Genomic DNA, 22,002 nt, shown 5'->3' on the forward strand with positions numbered 1-22,002 from the left:
CGGCCGCTGCCGGGGGGCAGGCGCAGGACGGCCCCCGGCGGGCGCGCCTGCCCTGCGCTCCCGGTGTTTGGGAAAACTTGGGAACGGTGTCTGGTGATGTCTGGCGGCGGCGGCGCCGAGGCCCGTATGGGACCGCACGTACGCCTTTGAGCCAGCAAAATTACCTCAGCAGCATTCCTGCCGCTGCCGCGGGAAACGCGCTGACTACGCAGGAAAGGCGGAGCGCGGCAGAGTCCGACATGTGACAGAACCCCAGGGTGCGAGCCTGGGGAATACAGGAGAAAATGCTCCAAATCTTACTAATCTCAGTTTCTTAAATCTCACGCGCTTCTTTAACACCCTACCAACATCCTCTGTATGTTTGTAAGAGTGACTTCTGTGCATACAGAGTTTTGAGAGAATTTAAAAGTGTTACATGCTGATGCTGTAAAGGCTGAACAACAAAGTGCTGATAATTGCATATATTTTTATAATTAGAAAACAATTTATCGAAATAAAATTGAGTACCGCCAGTATCTTGGAATAATGGACACAGTTTCTATAACAACTTTATTTCTGAGTGTTCAGAAATGTACACAAAAAAAAAAAAAAAAAAGGGCTAATAGAAATGAAGTCTAAATCTTGGAATAATGGACACAGTTTCTATAACAACTTTATTTCTGAGTGTTCAGAAATTTACAAAAAAAAAAAAAAAAAAAAGATGGGCTAATAGAAATGAAGTCTAGACTCTGTATATGGAGTAGGCACACATTATAACCAGATTCGTTAGCAATCAAATCTAAACCAGCTCTCTCCCTTTACTCCATGACTAGCTGTTTTTGCTGTCTCACAGCAGGGGTGAAAAAACAGCATCACTTATCTTTTCTTGAATCTGGTCCTGGGGGAAATGTGTCTTCCATTTCCCCTTGACTGGAGAGAAGGAGCCTGTAGAGGCAGATGTTGCTATGAAAGTAAGACTATAGGAAATTCCCATCCAGTTCTCTCATCAGGGACTGGTGCTGCTCCACACACCTGCACAAGTGATTTGAACCAGCATAAACAACTCAGGTAAGTGCTGTGCTACTCCCACTGTGGATTCCACCAAAATTCCCCAGGCAGTCAAGATGCAAGTTCTGAAGCAGCCAAACTCATCTGGCCTAGAAGGATGCAAATGAAAGAAACTTATGCGCCTACATGTCTCCATATTTTAATATCTACTCAATTACTCCCCATTGTTGAGCTGGTGATGAGTCACAGGACTTCCAAGATTACTGAGTATCTTAATGTAAAACAGCATCAAGCTTTATGATTCAGTTCCTTTGGATTACCAAAGTAGCATCAAGAAAAGTTGGTTTATCAAGTTAGTAGTTCTGCATTTATTGTTACCTTTATTGGATTGTATTGGATCAGTAACAAAATGGCATGCTGTGTTAGGGAAACTTTCCTGTCTGACCACCCAGGAGCTACTCTGGCAGTCATGTTCTCACCCATCTAAGCTGGGACCGAAATCCCTTCCCAGTGGGCAGTGAGCCAGACTCCCCACACACCCCCACAGTCACACAGTCAGACAAGGTTTCCTTACCATCTCAACGCCAGGTTTCCCATAGCAGAGTCTCACTGGTCCCAATCCTTAAAATAATTCAATCTTGATGAAATAACTAAACAGTTTGAGCTGGGATCCCGAACAAAACCCTGGGTTTTTATACCCTCACAGTCTAAGCATGGGAACATTTGGGGGTCCTTGGCTCCTGCCGTGTCTCTGAGAGTCTGATCACCTGGTTGGGCCACAGGTCCATGAGCTTGTCAAAGGGTTGGCTGTTCACGGCCATCCGGAGAGCTCAATCTGCAGCTTACACTGCAGCTGCAAACCAAGCTACCCGCACTGAATATATCCCTCAGTATATTTCCACAGTACAGTGAAATGGTCTTTTACTGTTACTGCTTCATGGCCATTTAATGAACTCTGGCTTTTTGGGATTGTGTTAAAAAAATCAGTCTCAGAAGCTATTATTCGGTTTTGTAAGCTTAAATAAATGAATCTGTGTAAAGCTTCAGGCCACCACAACTGTGGCTGAGTTGTCCAATATGAAAAATGCCAGACTTTATAGGTTCCCTGAGAGAATCCATCCGCAGGGCCAGTATGGCACTGAGGCAGCCCAGTCTCTGAGGCTGTAGATTCTGGGTGTTGAATCACTTTTCCCTGCCTTGTACAACAGAAATGTGCTTCAGCTTGACTGAAAATTGATTTCACAGTGCAGGCTTTTGTTAGTATTAATGCAAAGCCTGCAAGCTGATGGGATAATTACCTCAGAAAAAGACATGTATCAGCAGACTTTATGGAGTTACCAGGTGGCTCCAGCAGGTAGCTGGTCAATAGTCTTTTTGCTGAAGCACTAGGCTGTCAGTATGACTCCTCCATTAAGCCACTCACTGCACATTTAAAGCTGAGGGAGATAAATGGGAATCTTTATGCTGCAAATCAAATTTTCAAATGTTCTGAAAGGCAGTGAAGCCATATTGCACATCTTGGAGGGGCTGGAAAAAAGAAACCATTCCAAAGTAGTTCAAGGCAAGAGATGACAGCCATTTACCAAGAAGTGACCACAGTTTTTTTTCACAGTTCTCTGTAGATCAGAAGAAGCTGTGCTCTGAGGGAGCCTCAGGAAACCTGATTTTGCTAGCCTTGACAGCTGCTCTTGGGTTACTTCCATAGCACGAGGGTTTTCACTGCCTATCAGTACCAGCACCAGGAGTGTGCCACGAGCAGCTCTGCTGGCATGGGAGTCAGGAATCACGTATGGCTCCAAAGCTACAGGCTGGCCATAACAGAGTTAAAGTTTACAGGACCTGAAGGTCACTGATTCTGCTGCTAATGTCAAGACCAGCGGCTGCCAACTTCTTCAGGTGCTCTGTCCTGGTCACGTACAGATAATGAGCTAAAACCAAAGTGCAAGTTTTTTAAATTACTCAGTACTTTTTTTTTTTTTTTTTTTTTTTTTTTTTTTTTTAAGGTACATTGCAAAGACATGTATGTCTCTGGAATTACTAACTGGGTATATGATTTTTGTGAGCTACAGTGAACTCCTGGAGTTTTCCATCACTAGCTGCAAGAACAGACAGAGCAGCAAGTCACAGCAAAGCAGAAACAGAAACAAAGTATTAGTAGGAAACCGGTGTTTTCACATGTGCTGCAACAAACTGGGATCTTGTGTCTTCCGTGGTGATTTATGTGGAAAAAAGGAGCTCCGCAGATTGAACGTTTCCATAAGGCTCCGGTTCACCTGTACGGTAACAATCAATACAAAAAAGGTTTACTTGAAGAGGAATCAGGCTGCAGCTGAAAACTGCAGTCCTGGTAACGATCCCGTCAGAACCGGGAACAGCCCGACCACCGAGCCGCCCTCTCTTTCCGGGGCGGCGGGAGCGTGGCCCCGCCCCGCGCTCGCCCCGAGCCCGCGCGGTATTTCCGGCCGGGGCTCGTCACGTCCGGGCGGCGGAGATGCCGGTAAGGCGGGTGGTGGGGCGGTCCGGCCGCTCCTGCGGGACTTGCCGACCCCTGTGGGGTGCGGGAGCCCAGCGAGCCGCCGAGCTCGGGGGGACGCCCCGGCCCTCCTGTCCTTCCTGTCCCCGCTGCCGGGTCGCCCCTCACGGCTGCGGCCGGACCCGCGCCCTGGGGCGGGTGGCACCTGCCCCGCCGGGCCTCGGCGCTCCGCCCTTCCCCCGTTCCTCCCCGGGCCTCCGCAGGGCTCCTCCCGGCCGGGGCGTGGGCAGCCGGGCCTGGCAGCGCTGGCTCTTGTCCCCGTGGGTCACTCGGGGCCCGCCCTGCCGAGTACGGGCTGACAGGGGCTGCGGGTGGCCGCGGCAGCAGCGCCGGGCCCCGGCCCGCTGCGTGCGGAGGGCTGAGTTACTCTGCGTTCGCTCGCTGTGTGTGGTGCCTTGCCCCTCCACGGCAAGTGAAGCTTCGTGCTGCTGTCAGGAGTGTGAGAGGAAGGCATTTACGTTCTCTTTTTAGCTGATCCAGTATTCTCGTTACTTTTTAACATGGTCGATAGATTGGTAGTTGTGTTGGAAAGAGGAAAAAACTGTATGCGGTTCATATTTTTCTCCCGTCAGCAGTGTCTGAGTGTTTTCTCAGCAGGCAAGAAAAGCTTGTCCTCATGTTCCCCTTTTAGCATAAGCATCATATGGGTATTTGTGAAATAAGTTATATTTACCTGGGCTCATCAAGAAATTAAACTTCTGATTCTGTGAAATATCTCGACTGACAGGAAGAACTGATGTTTCCTGCTGACAGGTTGTTTGTATATGGCTCCCTTTTATCAATAATTTGGATAATTCCACTGTGTTGTGGCCTGGGAATTCAGCTTCCTCATATCTTGCACACTTTATGTGATTTGCAGTTGATCCCATAAGTTTCCAGAGCAAACAAGGCAATTATCCATTAAAAATTAGTGATTGCAAAGAAAATGTGGTAAATAACATCTTAACACTGTGAAATTAATTTTTGAAAGTTCTTTTGTTTTTTCAGTGAAAATAGAAATCCAGGAACCTCAGTTAATGAGTTTTACTGATACCTCAAGGTATATTTTACAGTTGCATCAACACATGTTCACTTCTTTTTGCTTTGCTCTTGTTTTTCAGTTCCTCTTTCTTTATGTTTCCTTTTTTGTTGTTTTAGGTTAAATTAATTATTTCTGCAGCAGAGCTTCTTGCAGAAGGACCACCACACTGGTTTGCACTTAGGAAAATATGAAAATAAGCAGGGAGTGTTGTTCTCTCTGAACTAAAAAAAACAAATAAATAAAATAAATCTGTGCCTTGCTGAGAACAGCTGCAGGAGTTGGACACTTGAATCAATGTTATCGGATGAGTTAGAATCCAAACCTGAGGTGAGCAATTATGAACTGAGTTTGGTTCCCAGGAACGTTTATGGGCAACACTTGGAGTCAATGAGTTTACTCGGATTGCTGCTTGCATACTAATTTTCCAAGTGTTTTCAGTGACATCTTCTAATGCTTCCATGCTTTGATTTGAAGGGTAAAAAATTAGAAAATATTGCAATTTTTTTTCACCTCCTTTCAAGCATCAGCCAATATTCTTGCCTGTTCTCAGGTTACATTTTTTTTCCACTATTACAGCACTCTTTTGTTATGAGAATAAAATAAATTAACCAATTGACTATTTCTTTCCCTCAAACCAAATTGACTCTACTTGGTTTTGGACAATCTGAATTTTTCTCTCAGCATCAGCCAGTCCTGTTCTTCAGTACTCCTGTTTCCATTAAGTGGTTGGCAGAAGTGGTAGGCAGCAGCACGCAGGGGATCCCAGTTGCTCAGTGTGAGGCTGCTGGACTGTTCCAGGTTCAGCTGGGCATGACTTGCAGGGACATTTCTGCATGCACAGCTGGCCACAACCACAGGTAAAGCATGAACGTACACATTATCATGCACAGGGAAAGCCTGAACTACCATGGTTTGCTAGTACAGCTGTAGCTGTACCCTCATCACTTGACTCTCGTGCATACTCACATTCACATGTCTCTGCCTGGCCTACAGTCCTTCTGCCCAGAGCCAGGGCTTTTAAGCCAGTTTCTGGCTGGAATATTTTTTGGTTTTTTTTCCAGCGTCCTACTTGCATTAGTCAACTAGAAGCTCACTAGCAGTGGACTCACTAGTGGGTAGAATATTTAGGAATGTCTTTGGTAGTTTGACAGGAGGGACTGCAGTGATCAGGCACAGCAGTGTACTGACTAGCAACAAACATATGTTTGGAGTCTCTTTCCTCCCTACCTGGTTCTTCATTTATCTGCCTTGATTCCTCCCTTGATCCTCCCCTAAACATCGCATAATAAGCTTAACACATCCTACTGTCCTTGTTATATTGGATAGTAAGTTTGGTCTGTTGTATGGGACCCATTCTGATAAGCCATAATAGCTCTCTTACCACTTAAAATTGCTGGTTGAACCTTTACAAGATGTCACTCTATCGGTGCTCACTGATCAGTTACTGAGGTGTTCTGGCTTTTGTTACTCTTACCTGTAATATGCTAGATACAAGTGTCTGCAGCTTGTTACATTCAACACCACTACCTGCTGCCTCTCCTATTTCTTGCCTTATTTTTCAGGTGGAATGGCCATTATTTAGCTCTGGGCATTTCCCTGCTTAAAGATGCAGGGGTTGTATCCACTAGGTGTTCTTGCTTTTCCTGGTTCTCAGCTTTACCTCTGCAGATGGCTGAAGTTCTAGAGCAGAGGACTTAGTACAGCTATAAAATACCTTTTGGGGAAGTTTGCAAGACTTAATTGAATGGTTTTTGTTGAGTCTTCTCAATAAAAGTCTTGAGTTTCTGTCCCTGTAAGCAATACAGCATGTGTCTTAAACTGGTACACTAAAAAGAATGATGATTGCATGCTGATAATTCATTACAGCTCATGTGATGTTTTAAGGCATTTGTTTCTTAACAGAGCAGCCAAAGCCCTTCCAATCACACTGTTCAGGAAAAGTAGCTGCAAGTTCGTAGCAGCTCTGAGTAGTCTCAGCACAATCTGCAAAGAGATCCTCTCTCTTGCCTTGTCACTGATATCTCATGCATTCTATCAATTATCTTCTGAGTTCTGAATAAGGTGGGAGGACTTTGTTACTTTTGGCTGTGAATGGGTGGGCTCCCTTGGATTATTTCTGATAGCCAAGGACCAGGACAGTTGGAATGCTCATTCCTCAAATAGGAGCTGTAACTGGGCCTTGTCTTTTCTCGACTTGAGTAAGGTATTTGTTAATTAGGCTTGCTTACATAATAGTCTTATTTCCTCATGGCAGAGTGGCATTTCCTTCCCAGCAAGCCCATAATAAGAGTTAGCTGTTTATTCTCCAGAAGAAACAGGCCTGGTAAATAAAAAAAGTTACAGTGGTTGTTGTTGCAGAGGGCATCCTTTCTGTAAATGCTGTCTTCTAAACCATGTTCCTCAATCTTGATCGAGGCTATTTGATACTAAAAATTTTGATTTATTTCCATGTATACATACTTGGTTTTTTTTTTTTTTTTGGTCCTGATTATGGAACTTAGGTGTTAAGTTAGTACTATTTTCTGTTGCTTTGGTGTGAAACTGGTAGATACCCTTTTTACAGTTTTCCCAAATAGCAGTTCAAATGTCTCTGAAAGTAAATAATGATTTTATATCCTCTAATGAGCCATGGCACCACAATTCTTGTAGCCACAGATGTTTTTTCATATACTCTACCATGTGAGAAATATATTAAGAGCTAGCTGTATTTCTGTGACATCTAGATGATAACAATCAAAGCACTATGTCTCTTGCATAGACTTCTTTGCTACTGGTTTTATCCCTAAAGAAGCCACCAACATACCGTTAAATATTTAATGCTTGAGTAGAGGTGAATCCTCCTTTCATAGAAAGTTACAAAGTTGCTTGGAAACAATTGTATGAACAGATGGATCTGCTTTTTCTTCTGGACTCCCTGCCCCCAAAGCTATGTAAGGATCATTCCTCAGGGAACTGCTAAGATTTGCATTTTGCATGCTTTAAGCCTTCGAGGTGATTTATTACACTTGCATGTATTTCCAGTCACCTCCATCACACTGGTCCAGTACAGGGTGCTTTCTGCTTTTGGTGTAACTCCTAGCATAATCCAATGAATTACAACTCTATTCTGTAAATTGAATTAGTTATTGAAATGAGGGTGGAGAGAGGTACTTTGGCCTCTCCTTTCTCTCCTCCTCAGTGCTGCACAAGGAGAGACACTTGTGATTTAATTAGTTCCCCAGAGGCTGTATGGGAGGAGGACATCCTGGTTTCTAGGTAACAAGCCTTCTACCCTGCACACCCTTCAGCTCCAGTCCCTCCTTTCTCCTCCCCCTCCACTAAATTTTCTTTTGACCTCTTTATTTTGTTTTGGTTCACTGGTTGAATTTAGAACAGGAATGGTTTTGATTAAAGACATGGTCCCTGCTGCCCTGGGAATCTAGTCTAGCTCTCCAGCTGTCTAGTGGGAGGATAGATCTGAAGTTCTGAAGAACCTTCTTACCCTGTCCCTCCCAGCAATCCCTGCTTCTGCCAAAGCAGCTGCCTGACACTTCGTGGCTTTTCAATCATCTATTATGGGACAAATTTAAGATGATCTATCCCAGGTGGCCATATCATCATTTGTTTCTGGTTTGGTTGTTTTGTTGGGTTGGTTGGTTGTGGTTTTGTTTTCTTTTTGGGTTTTTGGGGGGTTGTTTTTTGGGTTTTTTTGTTTTTTTTTTTTTTTTTTTTGGTTGTTTTTTTTTGTGGTGTTTGTTTGGTTTGATTTGGGTTTTTTGGGGTTTTGTTTGGGTTTTTTGTTGTTGTTAAGGATTTCTAGCAGAGGTTCTCAGTTCTTTAAACAGTTTTTTGGTTGTTGCTTGTTGTGGGATTTTTTTTCCCCTCTCAGGTCAGGGACGTTACTTAAGTCTCTTAGTAACACTTTGGGTTTTTTGTTGTTGTTAAGGATTTCTAGCAGAGGTTCTCAGTTCTTTAAACAGTTTTTTGGTTGTTGCTTGTTGTGGGATTTTTTTCCCCTCTCAGGTCAAGGGTGTTATTTAAGTCTCTTAGTAACAGAAGCATTCTGCATTGCTTGTAGTGATAGACCCTGGCATAATCCTGTCCAACCATTTTGTGTTGACCAGCAGGGATAACAAGTATTTGCTTAGTGTCAAGAGCCAAGAAATATTTTACATTTTTTTAATACATTCACTGTCTGTATTATTTACAGTTATGTGGCATTCCAGTAGTTAAAGGAGAGTATATTCAAGAAGGTGATATGGCAGAGCAAAAATAAAATTCCTTATATCAAGATGCAGCTGAACTTTGCCCTCCAAGGATTATAGATTCTCTTCATATGATTCATGTCTGTCCCATAAAGTTTCAATCTCTTTAAGTCAAGGATGTCCTTTTGCAACATTAAAATTTGTTTCAAATTCCAAGGAATGTCTTAGCTATAGAGTAAAGCCACCTCACACCTCTTATTGTTCCTTTGGTGGTCTGTTAATATTCTGTACCTTCAGTTTCCCTAACTATACCTATTCTGGTGTCCCAAGATGACCTATCTGCTTTGCTTACAAATTCTAGCACTTTGGTCATAGTGGGTCAGTCTCCTCCCTACATAGGGATTCTACAGTCACCATCTCAGGAATATTTACAGCCCATTTGGGGCCTGTTTGTGATGCCAGATGTGATTTGGTTATGGGCTCTGTCAAACTGTATCATATAGGAGGGTCCTGCCTTCCTGGTCTTTCAGACATGAGACCACCAGACTGTTCCCAGGTGCACACAGAAGTGCACCTGGGCCTGAACTGCAAAAATGTGCCTGTACACACAGAGAGAGTACAGACATTATGGCTGCATGGCAGGATAGGGCTTTTACCAGCACACCCAAACACAAATGGAATTCCCATGGAAAAGAAAGGCCACAAATGGCCTAATTCTGTCCCTACTTATCAGGTAAAAAGGCTTGACATTTACTAGCATGTCACACGTGTCCTCCCTTGGCTGACATGCATGCTTGTGGTCATGCATCTGTCCACGCTTTGCCAAACCTTGAGTCCTTCCAGTATCCATCTCCAGGCCTTGGGCTTTTTCATTCAGCCTCTGGCCAGGATCTTGGGTTTCCAGATTGTGTTTTTCTCTATTTCACAGGCTATGCCAAAGTGAATTTAATCAAATGAATGTACTCAGAAGTCGTTTAGGAGTAGAAGGCATTAGAGAGGATGAGATGGACCTCAGTGGTGATGCAGAGCAGCAACCTGCAGCCTGTTAATGGGGTCAGCCAGTATTATCCCCAATCCCCTTTCTGTTCCCAGTAGTTGTTTCTCTCCAACCTACATTGAGCCCTCCATTTCCTTGCCTTTGGTCCTTCCCCTAAACATCCATAAGTTTTTCACAGTCCCACAGTCTCCGCTCAAAACACCTTGATATGCTTTACCCAGTCCCAAAATTTCCCCCATATCCCATAGGAAATTTGCTCTTGCCAATGAAATATGGCTTCTGGTACCCAAGATAGCATTGTTCCTATTCCTTACAAAGTTTCTGGTTGAATTTTTTTCAAGGTCACACACAAGTTATTCCTGTACTGGCCCATCCATCAGTGTCCCACGAGTTCTGGGTATTTTTACTCTCTCTTATCTGCAGTTTGCTAGAGTTTGTTAGTGTTTGTGTATCTGTGGATTTAATTTATCACCTGTCCTGTTCCTAGATTTCTATGCTGAGTAGCCAATTACCAGATACCCTTATAATATCCTATTTACTTTCAGCTGCAAAACCATATTGCAAGAAACTTAAGAGAGCATGACACAATGTTTGTAATGAGTTTTTTCCTGTACTCCAGTTGCTGTAGTTGTCCACAAAGGTATTCAATGATTTTGAACAGGAAGGTTTAGGAAACATCTGTCAAGATAAAACTAACGTGAAAACTTTTTATTTTGTCTGAATTATTTGAGTTGATGATTGGTTTGCTTTAGTTTATGTGAAGGGTTGAGGTTTTTTTATTCCACATTTTAATAATGGGCATGATTCATGCCAGTTTGTTTCCTTCTGCCTTTTTTGCCCTCTCATAATTCTCTGTACTAGTTTGTCATTACTTTACAAAGCAAATTAAAAGGAATTTCTTTCTTCTGAGCATCTGTTTGTGGTTGCTGCATTTTGCTTTTCTCTGGTGGCTTAATGTTGCTATGTTGAAGTGGAAGGTTTGAAGCAAAGCTTTCTTCTTGTAGGAGGCAAGTTTCATTTAGGTCTTTTTTGTATAAGAATAGGTAACTCCATAAAACAAGTGTTTCATGGTGGAGTAAGAAGCAGCAGGGCTCATCAACATAAAAGACAATCCAATGATTTAGATCTATCTTATTGCTCAGTTTTTAGTCTCTACTTCTTTTTTCTGGTTGCCTTGTGCATTATTCCTAACTCTCTTTTTACTTCTCTTTCTCCTATTTTTTAATCCTAAATTAGAATGCATGGCCCTGGGAGGGGGGCGGTGGGGGGACTGTCTGTTATTGCCTAGGTATTTTTTTGACAACATAAAAATAGATTCATCTTCTTGCTAGGTCCTCTGGATAATCTTATGTCTAAGATGAAACAGTTCTAACCTTTCAAACTGCCATCTGGCTTGTGGCCTAGTTCAAATGGCACATTGCCATCTGAATGACTGCAGGACTTAATTTGTAGCTTCATAATTGTCAGTGATGACAGCCTGCTCCTAAGGGAGGATGAGCAGGGAGTCAAGGGTGATCCCAGCTCAGGCACTGCCCTCACAGACCAGGGCACAATACTGCAATACCTGAGCATGGAGGGCAGAGACAGGTGCTGGAATCCACAGCCCTCAGCCCTAGGTAAGGCAAGGTGGTGAGCCAGTCCAGGGTCTATCCAGAGTCCAGCAGGAGCAGCAGAAGATGGGGCTGGAGACACAGACGCAGTAAAAATCAGGTTCATCCAGTAGACAGGGCTTGAGACAGGTAAACATACAGCACAGCTCAGGAAGGGAATGACTGGCCCAGGCTGAGCTTAAAAGGAGCCCCTAGGGAGAAGTTCCAGGGAGGGTGTGGGTTCTGGGTTCCTGGGTGCGGGTTCCAGGGAGGCCAATCAGGGCTGTTAAAACTTCATGGTTCCTACAGCAGTTGCTCTTTGTGGTAAAAGTGTTTGAGAAGCATCAGTATTTCTAGTGTTTTTGTGAGAGGAAATGAGCATAGAGAAATCAGAGCATAAAATACTAAGTTTTCTTTACAGTTTCTTTGATTTAGCAGACTGTCTTGATGTAAGAGAGGCTCAAAAAGCTGCTGTCTGCCACAGGAATAATTTGGTATTAGATGCCAATAGTTCTGAAAAAGAAGTACTAAGACAATCACAATATACAAAATAAGAATCAAATTGTCTGTGAATGTTGAGTTTTAACCACAAATATACAATAGGCACATCAGGATTTTTTAGTCTTTTTCTTTTGACACTGATGTGCTAATCTCACTGCACAGAGAAGTCCATCTGGGCTCTCTGTGACTGCATGTTGAAATGTGTCACAATGAGGGTAGTAGCTTTTGAATAACTGTCTTGTACAAATTTCCTTCTAAATGCCAAAGATAAAAGTTTGCTACATACAGTTGTTCACTAGACAGCAGCAGAATCAGCAGAATGCAGGATTTTTGTCAAGGAGTTTCCTAGAGATAAGGAACTTGAGGTTTAACTTTTTTAGTGTATTGTTATTGTTCATATTTCTTCATTCAGTGTTTTAAAAAACCCCATAGATTGTGAGTATATGAGTTAATTTGTTTGACAGAACTTAAAGGCAAACAAATAGATCCTACATGCGGGGTTTGAGCAGTATTTTCACTGAAATGTGGAGTATGTGTCTGGGTGTGTTACAACTGGCCCCCTTCTGTCCTTCTGAAGTGTAAATCCCCACAGGGGAGGGATTGGAGACTGTGTTTAAAAAAGCTCATGCAGTTCTCAGAATTTGTTCAGTCCACTGCAAAAGTTGGACTGTGTTATCTCCTAACTCCCAGCAGCACTTCCTTTGTTAAATCAAAATGAACACAGGCTGAATGCTTGTAGCTTTGTCCTCATAAACATGGGCAGCACAAAGTACCTGGGTTTGTGTTCAAGGGCTGCTGCCTAAGGATAACCTTCATGGATTTCTTTGGGATCTATCCCCACACTTCTCATTTCACTTGTTAACTAGGCTGGCTTGGGGTTCATTAGCATATGACACGCACTAGAAATTGGTGTGTGCCACTAGAGACCCACTGTAGAGAGCAGGACCACACAGGAAGCAGGTAAGAATGGAGTTTAATAAGAAGACAGGATGCAGTGTAAGAGTTAGGCTGTGCCAGACAACTGAATTGACCAACTTCCTGCTTACGTGCAATGGGCCCCTTTTATTCTCCCCTCTCCATTTTCTTATGTTTGTTCTGCCCTGATCCATCTTGATCTTTTCCTTTTCCTGCCTTTGGCCTTTCCCTTAAACAATGCCTAATAAGTCCTGTACAAATCCCTCAAAATCTTTTGAACAGTCCCAAATTCCTCCCCAGGGAATGCATCTCAGTTTAAGTCCTGTACCTCTTTATGCAATAGTCCCCCTTGTTTTGTGTAGTAATTTGGAGAGGGTTTCTTCTGTTAATCCCCTTAGTGGGTGGGTTGGTTGTCCATCTTTGATGGTTTTAGGAGTAGTTGATTTGGATGGGTAAGGCTGTCTGTGTTTTTCCTCTTGTTATCCCAACAGTGTTTCTCTGATTGTTATCTGCTTTTGAATAGCCGTGTGATAGACATCTTCGTAACTAGTCTTCTGATTGCTTTTTTGTTAATTTAGAAAAGGCCAGCTTTCAGTTAAATATTTAAAGACAATGATTAAAAAAACCACCTGTATCAAAGGCTGAGTGTGGAGAACATTACCTTGAAATATTAGACCATAATAAAGTATCAAGTGGTAAAATGTTAATTAAAAATAAATATAGCCTAACTAGACTTACTTTGCAATGATCTGGAGCTGTTTATTATATGTTGAATGAGAAGTTTGTAGGTATTTCAGGGATGACAAACAATTCTTTCCTTGTTTTAATGTAAATTGAAAAGTTTCTATTTATATCTGTGTGTATTCATGGTATTATATTCAACGTCTCTTACAAGACAGTAGGAACTACTGGATTGACTGGATTTAGTACCTTTTTACATGATTTGTGCTGCTCTTGACCTAATCTTCAGTATGTTTTTTCAGCTGCTGGTTCAGTTTGTCCAAAATACTTCTATTCCACTGGGACAAGGACTGGTGGAATCAGAACCAAAAGACATCACCTGTCTCTCTCTGCTTCCTGTTACTGAGACCTCAGAATGCAACAGACTCATGTTGCCAGGTACAATCTATGTGGCAGATCTTTGTGACCCTGCCCTTCATACAGCTGTCTTTACTTCACCCCTCTGGCCCCCGCTGTCTCTTGCTGCTAGGACATTCCAGGGGTGGAGGAACAAGTTTGGCAGAGTGACTGAATCTTCTCATTTAATAGTGAAGTCTGACTAGTTAGAAACTTCCTCTTCCCTTCTCTCTCAAGTTCTGGGGTTTTTTTCTTAGAAAAATAATTTCATAGGAGTCCTTTAGTCACAGTGTATTTATACTTTTATTTACTCTGGTTTCACTTTCCTCATTAGATGATGAAAGAGATCTCACTTCTCCAAGTCACACTAATTCTTCCAAAGATGTTTCTTCATCTGCTGTCTTGAGAAGTCTCCAGGTAAATGTAGGCCCTGATGGAGAGGAAACAAGGGCACAGAATGTACAGAAACCATCTGAACTTCTGTCAACTCCAGAAACTTCTAGTTTATTGCAAGACTTCCAGCCCAGTGACAGCACTTCATTCATTCTTCTCAACCTAACAAGAGCAGGTAATTGTCCTTCTGTTTGTCATCTGTCTGGATATATCTCAGCAGAATGCAGGAGATACAAGTACAGCTCTGTCCCTGCTGCTTATGAAGAGGAAAGATCATGAAATTTGCTGGGCATTATTGGATATTTTAGGAGCATTTAGTCATCAACATCTTTCTACAATGTAGAGGTCAGTGGAGACTTTTTCAGGGCAGCTATTTCATCCATGCTATGAGCACTAATCTCTGAGAAACAAAAGACATTTCCCTCTGTTACACTATTGTTTCACAAATTTGTCTTCTTTTCTAGGGCTGGGGTCTCCCGCGGAGCACTTGGTGTTTGTTCAAGATGAAGCAGAAGATTCTGGCAATGACTTTCTCTCCCATGACAGCACAGACAGCAGTACCCCATGGTTCCTACGAGTGCAAGAATTGGCCCATGACAGTTTAATTGCTGCCACTCGGGCACAGCTCGCAAAGAATGCCAAAGCAAGCAATAATGGTAGGACATCCACAGATTGTGTCTCAAATGTGAATGCTCCATACAAGAACCCTAGTTTCACATTGTTTCTTCCTCTCTTTAATTCTCTTGCTTTGAATCAGTTATGACATCTTCAAATCATCAGTGATAGAATTATACAGAACAATTATGCTTTTTTCATCATTATAAATAGGCTTCTCATTTTTTCTTGGGGAATGAACTCTAGTGGAACCATCTGTTCATTGTAGCCTACTAGTTCCCCAGTATGTGTAAAGAATATCTTCTTTCTGACTGCAGCTGCTTGTTTTTCAACTTTCATTTTCACTTTTAAGAGCCTATTTTTAATACATACTGTAAATTATACTTTCTTTTTAGCTCCACTGAATTTGGATATCAGTTTTCTGGAGAATTCATAATTGAATTATTCACATGTTTTTTGACTTAATTATTTTAATAAATAATTGCATGCAAATGCAGTATCTCTTATTTTAGCTAAGGTGTTTTTAAAAGCAGCTTAGCTAATAGGTGAAAGTTGGCTGCTAGTTAAAATTGGTTGTTTGATATTGATATAGAGACCATTTTTACAATTTTTGGTGCATTGGCTTTCTATTCTTTTTGTGATAAGCCTTATTTGGTAGCAGCTGATCTGATCCAGATGGCTTGTTGGGAATAGTTTATGGGGCTGGTAGGGTTTGCAGGTCTGTGTTTGATCCCTGTTATAGGCGAGACAGCAGCATGTAGGACATGGTAAACAGTTAGTAGCCAGACACATACCTGATTTACAGTCCTGTATTATATATGATGCTGGTTTTTCTATTAAATTTGACATATTATAGTAATCTGTATATTTTTTAGATTTCGGTGGGCTTTTTTTTTTCCAGGGGAAAATGTTCATCTTTGCACAGGAGATGGGCAGCCAAAAGATTCAAGCCCCATTCCTCATTTATCTCGTGTGGAAAGAAAGCTGAAGTGCACAGTTGAGGGCTGTGATCGGACATTTGTATGGCCAGCTCACTTCAAGTATCATCTGAAAACACACCGGTGAGCAGCATGAAGCTATTTCTTGTTATGACCTTGAAAAAATGCACTCTGTATTTGACATAATGTTAGGTTTTGACATTAACAAGCTGTGAAAACCTGGCATTATTCATGTAAATATTAGGTCTGTTGAGTGCTTTAAATCAATTATGCTGAAAAACTTGGATTAGATTTAGATAATGTTGCAGGTATGTTTGTTATGTTTGGTTTAGAATTTTTGTATTTTAACAGGTACTCGTATTTAATGAAAGAAAGAAGCCAAGTGTTGATGAAAAAATGCATTGCAGTAGCTGGTAATGAAACAGCTTTTTGTTGCTTTGCAGTAACGACCGCTCCTTCACCTGCCCAGCAGAAGGTTGTGGAAAAAGTTTCTACGTCTTGCAAAGGCTGAAGGTGCACATGAGAACTCACAATGGTGAAAAACCCTTTGTGTGCACAGAACTGGGCTGTGGTAAACAGTTCACAACAGCTGGAAATCTGAAGAACCACCTACGAATTCACACTGGTGTGTTTTAGACCTCACCTATTTGTGGTCTGCTGAGGTGGGGTCTTTCCTGAGGAATAAACCACTTCCTCCTCTATCATCAAACTATTGAAATTGTTATGTTGTTTACCTCTGCCCTCCATTGTCCCTTTTCTGTCAATTCACCTTGATCTGTAGGTCAGATAAATCAAGTGCTAATCTCTTTTATTATCCTCTATAGTTTCACACAGGCTTTACCTTTCAAATAGTGTGTGGTGATGCTGTATTCTGCTCAGACGCATACTCTGAAGATCCCCTTCCAGTTTTGTGATGGAGGGAGGGGTGTGTGAAACTAGACTGTTACCAAGGGAATAGTTAGTGAACATGACTTAGGAAATTGTGTTTTGAAAAGAGGTTCTTTGAAATTCCTGAAAGGCTCAATAGCTTAGATAGTAGGAGCTGTACTGACATCTGCCTGACTGACTAGCTTGTGTTACCTATGCTGCTTGTAGAATGACAACATTTGGGACATACAGGGAAATGAGGAATGCAGTGGAAGGAGTAGCAAAAATATAGTAGCAAAGAAAAGTAGAAAAAAACATTAATCAGAAGGCAGCATTATGGTGTGCAAACTGCTGTTTACACAATGCTAATTTGGGATGTTACTGTATGCTGGAGCCTGTATACTCTCAATTACTGCTCAGCTTTTTATAGTAAATAGAACAAGAACCTTTGTTTCATAGTGCTGTATTTTATACATGGTTTGTTTGTGATGGCTCCTCTGGAGAATATGATCCTGCCTTGTCAGTATTTTTAGAAGTTGGTGTAGCAGCCAAAGTGCTTTAGGTGTTTTTGTACTAGAAAGTTGTTTGAGAGAGGCATAAAAGTTACTGTTGAAATGACCAGCAATATAATAGTGACCAGCAATTTAATTAAGGACCTGAAAAGTTCATAGTGAATAATCTGGTGATTTTATTTGTTTAGTTTTAAGCCTCAGGGTTATCACAACACTCAAACAAATGGCCCAGTTCAGGCTTCTTGGAATATTGTTAGAGATTCCCTGATGGCCTTGCAAGCATTGTATTACAGTTGGTTAACATTTCAAAATAACCTTGACAAGTGTGAGAGAACAAGACCTCCGTGGTGAAATGAAATTACAGATTATGTGGGTCGCCAGCAGCTGTTTGTGCCTTCTGCCTTCCTTAAACACGACCGTATGGTGTGTGGTGTGTCGGTGCACATGGCGCTATTTTAAAGTATGTGCAGTCTAGCTGGAACACATGGTTTGGGGGCAGATGTTGGGATATAGTTAAAAATGGTGTATACCAATAATACAATTTTGAATGTGTAGTAACAGCAGCTATATTTTTTGCAGTTTTCTTTTTCACTTGCAGCTCCCAGCCAAGGTGCAGATTAAGTTAATAGGCCCAGCTGATACACGCACAATCCTCCCTGATAAGAAAGCATTCTGCAACCAGCAGAGTAGTGGCTTCTGGAGGAGAAAATAGTAACTTTCTAAACTGCAAATGGATAATGTAGAATTAAGCATTTGATCAGACCAAAGGTGTTATGAAATTGCAGGTGTAAATGGCTCTAGGGTGTCTTACAGATGGAACTGTGTGCTGTTATTTAGGTCAATGGTAGTTTTTCCAAACTTTTAAAGATTCATTGCAAGCCTGAAAGTACAATCAGTGTTTGAGACTCTGCTACATATTTCAGCTTTGTAACACCAATTGGAACATGCTGTGTTGATCCTTTTTTCTTACAGCTGTCAAATGCTATTGTAAATAAGAGGCTAATAAAAGAGCTGTAGGGAGAAGAGTTCTAAAGGCAAAGTCACAGTAGAAATACCTTTAGAAACAAGTTTACTCTGAAAGAACTACTTATATATTGTACAATAAATTGTTAAAATAACTTCCTGTAGTCTTGATATAACTCTTGTACAAGGGTCCAGTTGAAAGACTTGAAATCATAGTGTTAAACATGGTATATTGAGTTCTTTAGTGGGATGTTGCAGGCAAAAGTTATGTCTAGCTTTATTAAGAGAGTGTTCAAAACAGATTAATTGTATTGCACTGCAGTAATGTTGTAACCCCCCAGTTTATCATAATTTAAATAAATCAAAATAGCTGGAATGTAAACTTCAGCCCATGAGAACAATTTGTGCCTTGAATTTGTGCCTCCTCACATAGATATAAATGACTGACACATCTCTCACAGGATTTTGGCAAGTTCAGCCTGATCTGAAATAAAGTATAGAATCCCTGATATGAAGGGAAATACAGTTAATGGGATTTTTGGCACTGAAAGGCAGAAAGGGAGCAGGACCCTGTGAGTGTGTGGAACACAGAGCTGGTTGTTGAAAACTGCAAATAGAAAATACATCATAGATCAAGTAGTTTTAGATTAATATATTATTATTTATATACTTGGAAGGTTATCTAGAAACAGTGGTCCCTTGCTTCAGTTTCAGTGAAGGATGGTCTAAGAGTATTTTAAAATAATATCTCTGTTTCTTCTGGTGAAGAGAATGCTGCAAAAGCCTTAGGAAGCTTAGGAAGGATTTGCAATTCCCATGGAACTCTGATATACATAAGGCCAAATGGGAGAACGGAGTAGAGATGTCCAGGCTGTTCTCAGGGACTTGGGCAACCAGATTAAGTTGTGATCCCAAAATCTAAGAATTTGCTTTTCACTTGTAGGGGAAAAACCCTTTCTGTGTCAGGCACAGGGATGTGGTCGCTCCTTTGCTGAATATTCCAGTCTTCGGAAACATTTGGTTGTCCACTCAGGTAAGAGTCTTCATCTGACATTCTGAGATCTGTCTGAAAAAAAACCTTTATTGTAGGACTTTGATTTGATTTCCTAAAGAAAAATCCTGGTTTCTACAGAGCTTCTGGTCATAGTGTTTTTTGACTTCCCTTTGTGGTGCCTGTAGCCCGTACACTTTAATTTTTTAGTTTGTGTCTATTTCTAAACTGAAATTGCATTGAAAATTTTTTTTACAAATTGTTTCTAAAATGTCATGAAGTTGAATATCTTTTTCCTAGCTGCCATTTGGTTATTTAAAAGAGAGAGTCTAGCATCTCTGTGTATTAACTACAGCCATTTGAATGTGAAATCTTTCAAGTGGGTTTCTGCCATTGGTAGGGTTTTCTGTTATTTTTTCCTACTACATACTTTTAATTGGACAAAGGTTTAGGTGGAAATGTATTTCACAAGTGTTTCAAATCTTCTGCCTTCTGTTTTGATTGCTCTATCTTATATATCATCAGCACACAATCAAAATTGTACGTTTGGTGAATGGGAGATATTATTGAAGTAACAACATTTGGGATTGAGCTCTCCATGCTTTTTCTGTCCTGTCTTCTTGGCTTCCATGCCATTGAGCCAAGAAGTATGGACAGCCTGCTTGTACTGTGAAAATGATGAACTGCTCTGTAAAATGAAAATCCTTTCACAGTGACAAGTCATCATCAAGTCTCTGCTCAGTAATGTAAACCAGATGCTGCAATTAATTGTGTGATGGCAGGAGACAGCTTCCTTGCCTCTGGTCATTTTATTCTATATGTGGGACATCAAGTACTTCCATATCAATAAGTAAATTATTTCAAATAACTTGTTCCCTCTCATCAATCTGACTTGAAGACTTTGTAACTCTTCAGACTTGAGTTATCCAACAGCTGCCATTACTGATATCTAAACCTCTTCTGTTCTAGAAGCTTATGGCCCTCCAGGAGATGGGAATATGTCTCATTTGGTTTTTACTGATAAATTACCAGCAGTGGTATTAACAGCCATTTCAAAACTGTTATTAGTTTCTTAGTTGATGAGGTCTCTTCTCCCAGTTTGGTAATTCTTGGGATATTTCTTCCCCCTTTGACTCCAAGGAGTGAAGCCCCATCAGTGCCAAATTTGTGGGAAGACATTTTCCCAGAGTGGTAGCAGAAATGTGCATATGAGGAAACACCACTCCCGAATTGGAACAGCTGGCAGCAGGGAGCGAGAACAGCCAGGTAAAGAAGGGACCACATGCACTCTGGGGAAAAGTGCCGAAAAAAATTAGTGGATGGTCAAAGAAAAGATGTCTGTCCTGATAATATGAGACCACAAGCCAGTAAGAAACAAAAGTCTGTTCCTCTTAGAGATAAGGACTGCTTACCCTTCCCTTTTCAAGGACAGAAGACAAAGGTGTATTTTTGTATGGTGGTCAAGGGGTAGATATGTTTATTGTTTTCAAAATCAATATGAATCTAGTTGGGGTTTTTTTATGTGGATTTTTTCCGTTGGTTATGTTTTCTTGTTGCAAGCAGCCTGCATTTTTACACAATGTGAATTTTAAAGAGAAAGCCAATCCTGCATAAGATCCCACCATAGTAAGGTTCAAAACAATAAACATAGTATTTTCCATCCATTGGAGCACTGGCTGCCCAAAGAGTAGGAATGGATAAAGTAGGTGTCGAGGGAAGAATTTAGTATGACTTGAAGTGGGGCAGGGATAGGATTGTAGGATAGAATTGTATCTTATATTGCAGTGTAATTGCATCATGGGAATTCTTTTACCCTTTTTTTTCATAATAGAGTCACTGATGGGCAGCAGTTTGCTGGAAGAATCAACGGTGCATAATAAGAATCTCATCTCCATGAACTCTCAGCCCAGCCTTGGTGTTGAGTCTCTGCACCTGCCAGACACTGAGTCAATTATTGGAGTAGAAGAGGGTGAGACCAGCTGCTCTTTTTTCCGCCCTCTTATATGTGGTGACTGAGATGGGATCAATCATTCCTCCTTGAGGCTCACCATATTGCAGTGGGATGAATGAACATTGCTTTAACTGTGCACAGAGGGGTGGGTAGATAGTGGATAAATCCTAAAACTGGAGTTGGAGAAGATCTGCTGGACCAAGTTTCTCTCTTGCAGAGCTTGAAAGGTGAAGTCTGCTTAGGTGTCACTTAGCCCATGTTGTGGAACGCCATTTCAAAACTGCTTATGCAGTCCATCTCCTAAAGCCTAAAGTGTTTGTTTTGCTGGAGCACCTAGGAGCCCCAGCTAAGGACCAGGACCTCATTGTGCTAGGCACTGTTCAAATATTCAGTATCTTGAGCAACAGGCCGTCCTTCCACCCTTTACCTTCAGAGACTATATTCTAATACATCTCACTGTCAGAAGCTGACTTACTATATGAAATAAATGTACTACTTGATATCATTTGGTTACATTTGCTGTGTTCTGTTCCTGCTTTTCCCAATCATTTTTCTCCAAAATGTTTTTGGTATATCAAGCTCTTTAAATGAGTCTTCGACATGGTGTTCTGAATATTTTCTTACCTTAAGGAGCCTTCACAACTGGCATTACTGAGAATGGAAAGTTTTGCTAAGGTACTGTGTATCTGTAATAGCTTCCATGCAAAGGGAATACCTAGAGTTTATATTGCTCCCTAGCTGAATGGAAAGTTAGTGCTGCTGCTGGTTATAGGTATTGTAACCTGGAGGTTCCTGCAGAAGCTCCACCAGGTACCTGGAAATCAAAGTCTGATGCAGTTTGGCTGCCATCTCAGCAATGGATGGGAGATACTCCAGTGAGATGTCTTCTTTTGAACAGTATTTTTGTAGGTTAGCTGAACAGGTGTAAATCTTGTAACTGAATATAATCAAATATTTTCATAAAATGC

The 22,002-nt window shown here is 41.4% G+C and overlaps 1 protein-coding gene across 2 annotated transcripts; it reads left to right on the plus strand.

The window, feature by feature from the left end:
- Positions 1-3,441: 3,441 nt before the first annotated feature.
- ZNF410 (zinc finger protein 410) lies at positions 3,442-21,539 on the plus strand. Of its 2 annotated transcripts, none has more exons than XM_041397964.1 (10): positions 3,442-3,484; positions 4,658-4,868; positions 13,711-13,846; positions 14,139-14,372; positions 14,662-14,853; positions 15,714-15,873; positions 16,194-16,375; positions 19,036-19,125; positions 20,224-20,349; positions 20,915-21,539. In XM_041397964.1, exons 2-10 carry the CDS (start codon positions 4,836-4,838, stop codon positions 21,097-21,099), a joined length of 1,338 nt encoding a protein of 445 aa, XP_041253898.1. In that variant the 5' UTR covers positions 3,442-3,484; positions 4,658-4,835; the 3' UTR covers positions 21,100-21,539. The 2 variants fall into 2 exon arrangements, with proteins under 2 accessions (XP_041253898.1, XP_041253888.1); XM_041397954.1 differs by lacking the exon at positions 3,442-3,484 and adding an exon at positions 3,493-4,559.
- Positions 21,540-22,002: the final 463 nt, after the last annotated feature.

Source organism: Onychostruthus taczanowskii, unplaced genomic scaffold, assembly GCF_017590055.1.
Source record: "Onychostruthus taczanowskii isolate IOZ18803 unplaced genomic scaffold, ASM1759005v1 scaffold1, whole genome shotgun sequence".
NCBI classification, from domain to species: Eukaryota; Metazoa; Chordata; class Aves; order Passeriformes; family Passeridae; genus Onychostruthus; species Onychostruthus taczanowskii.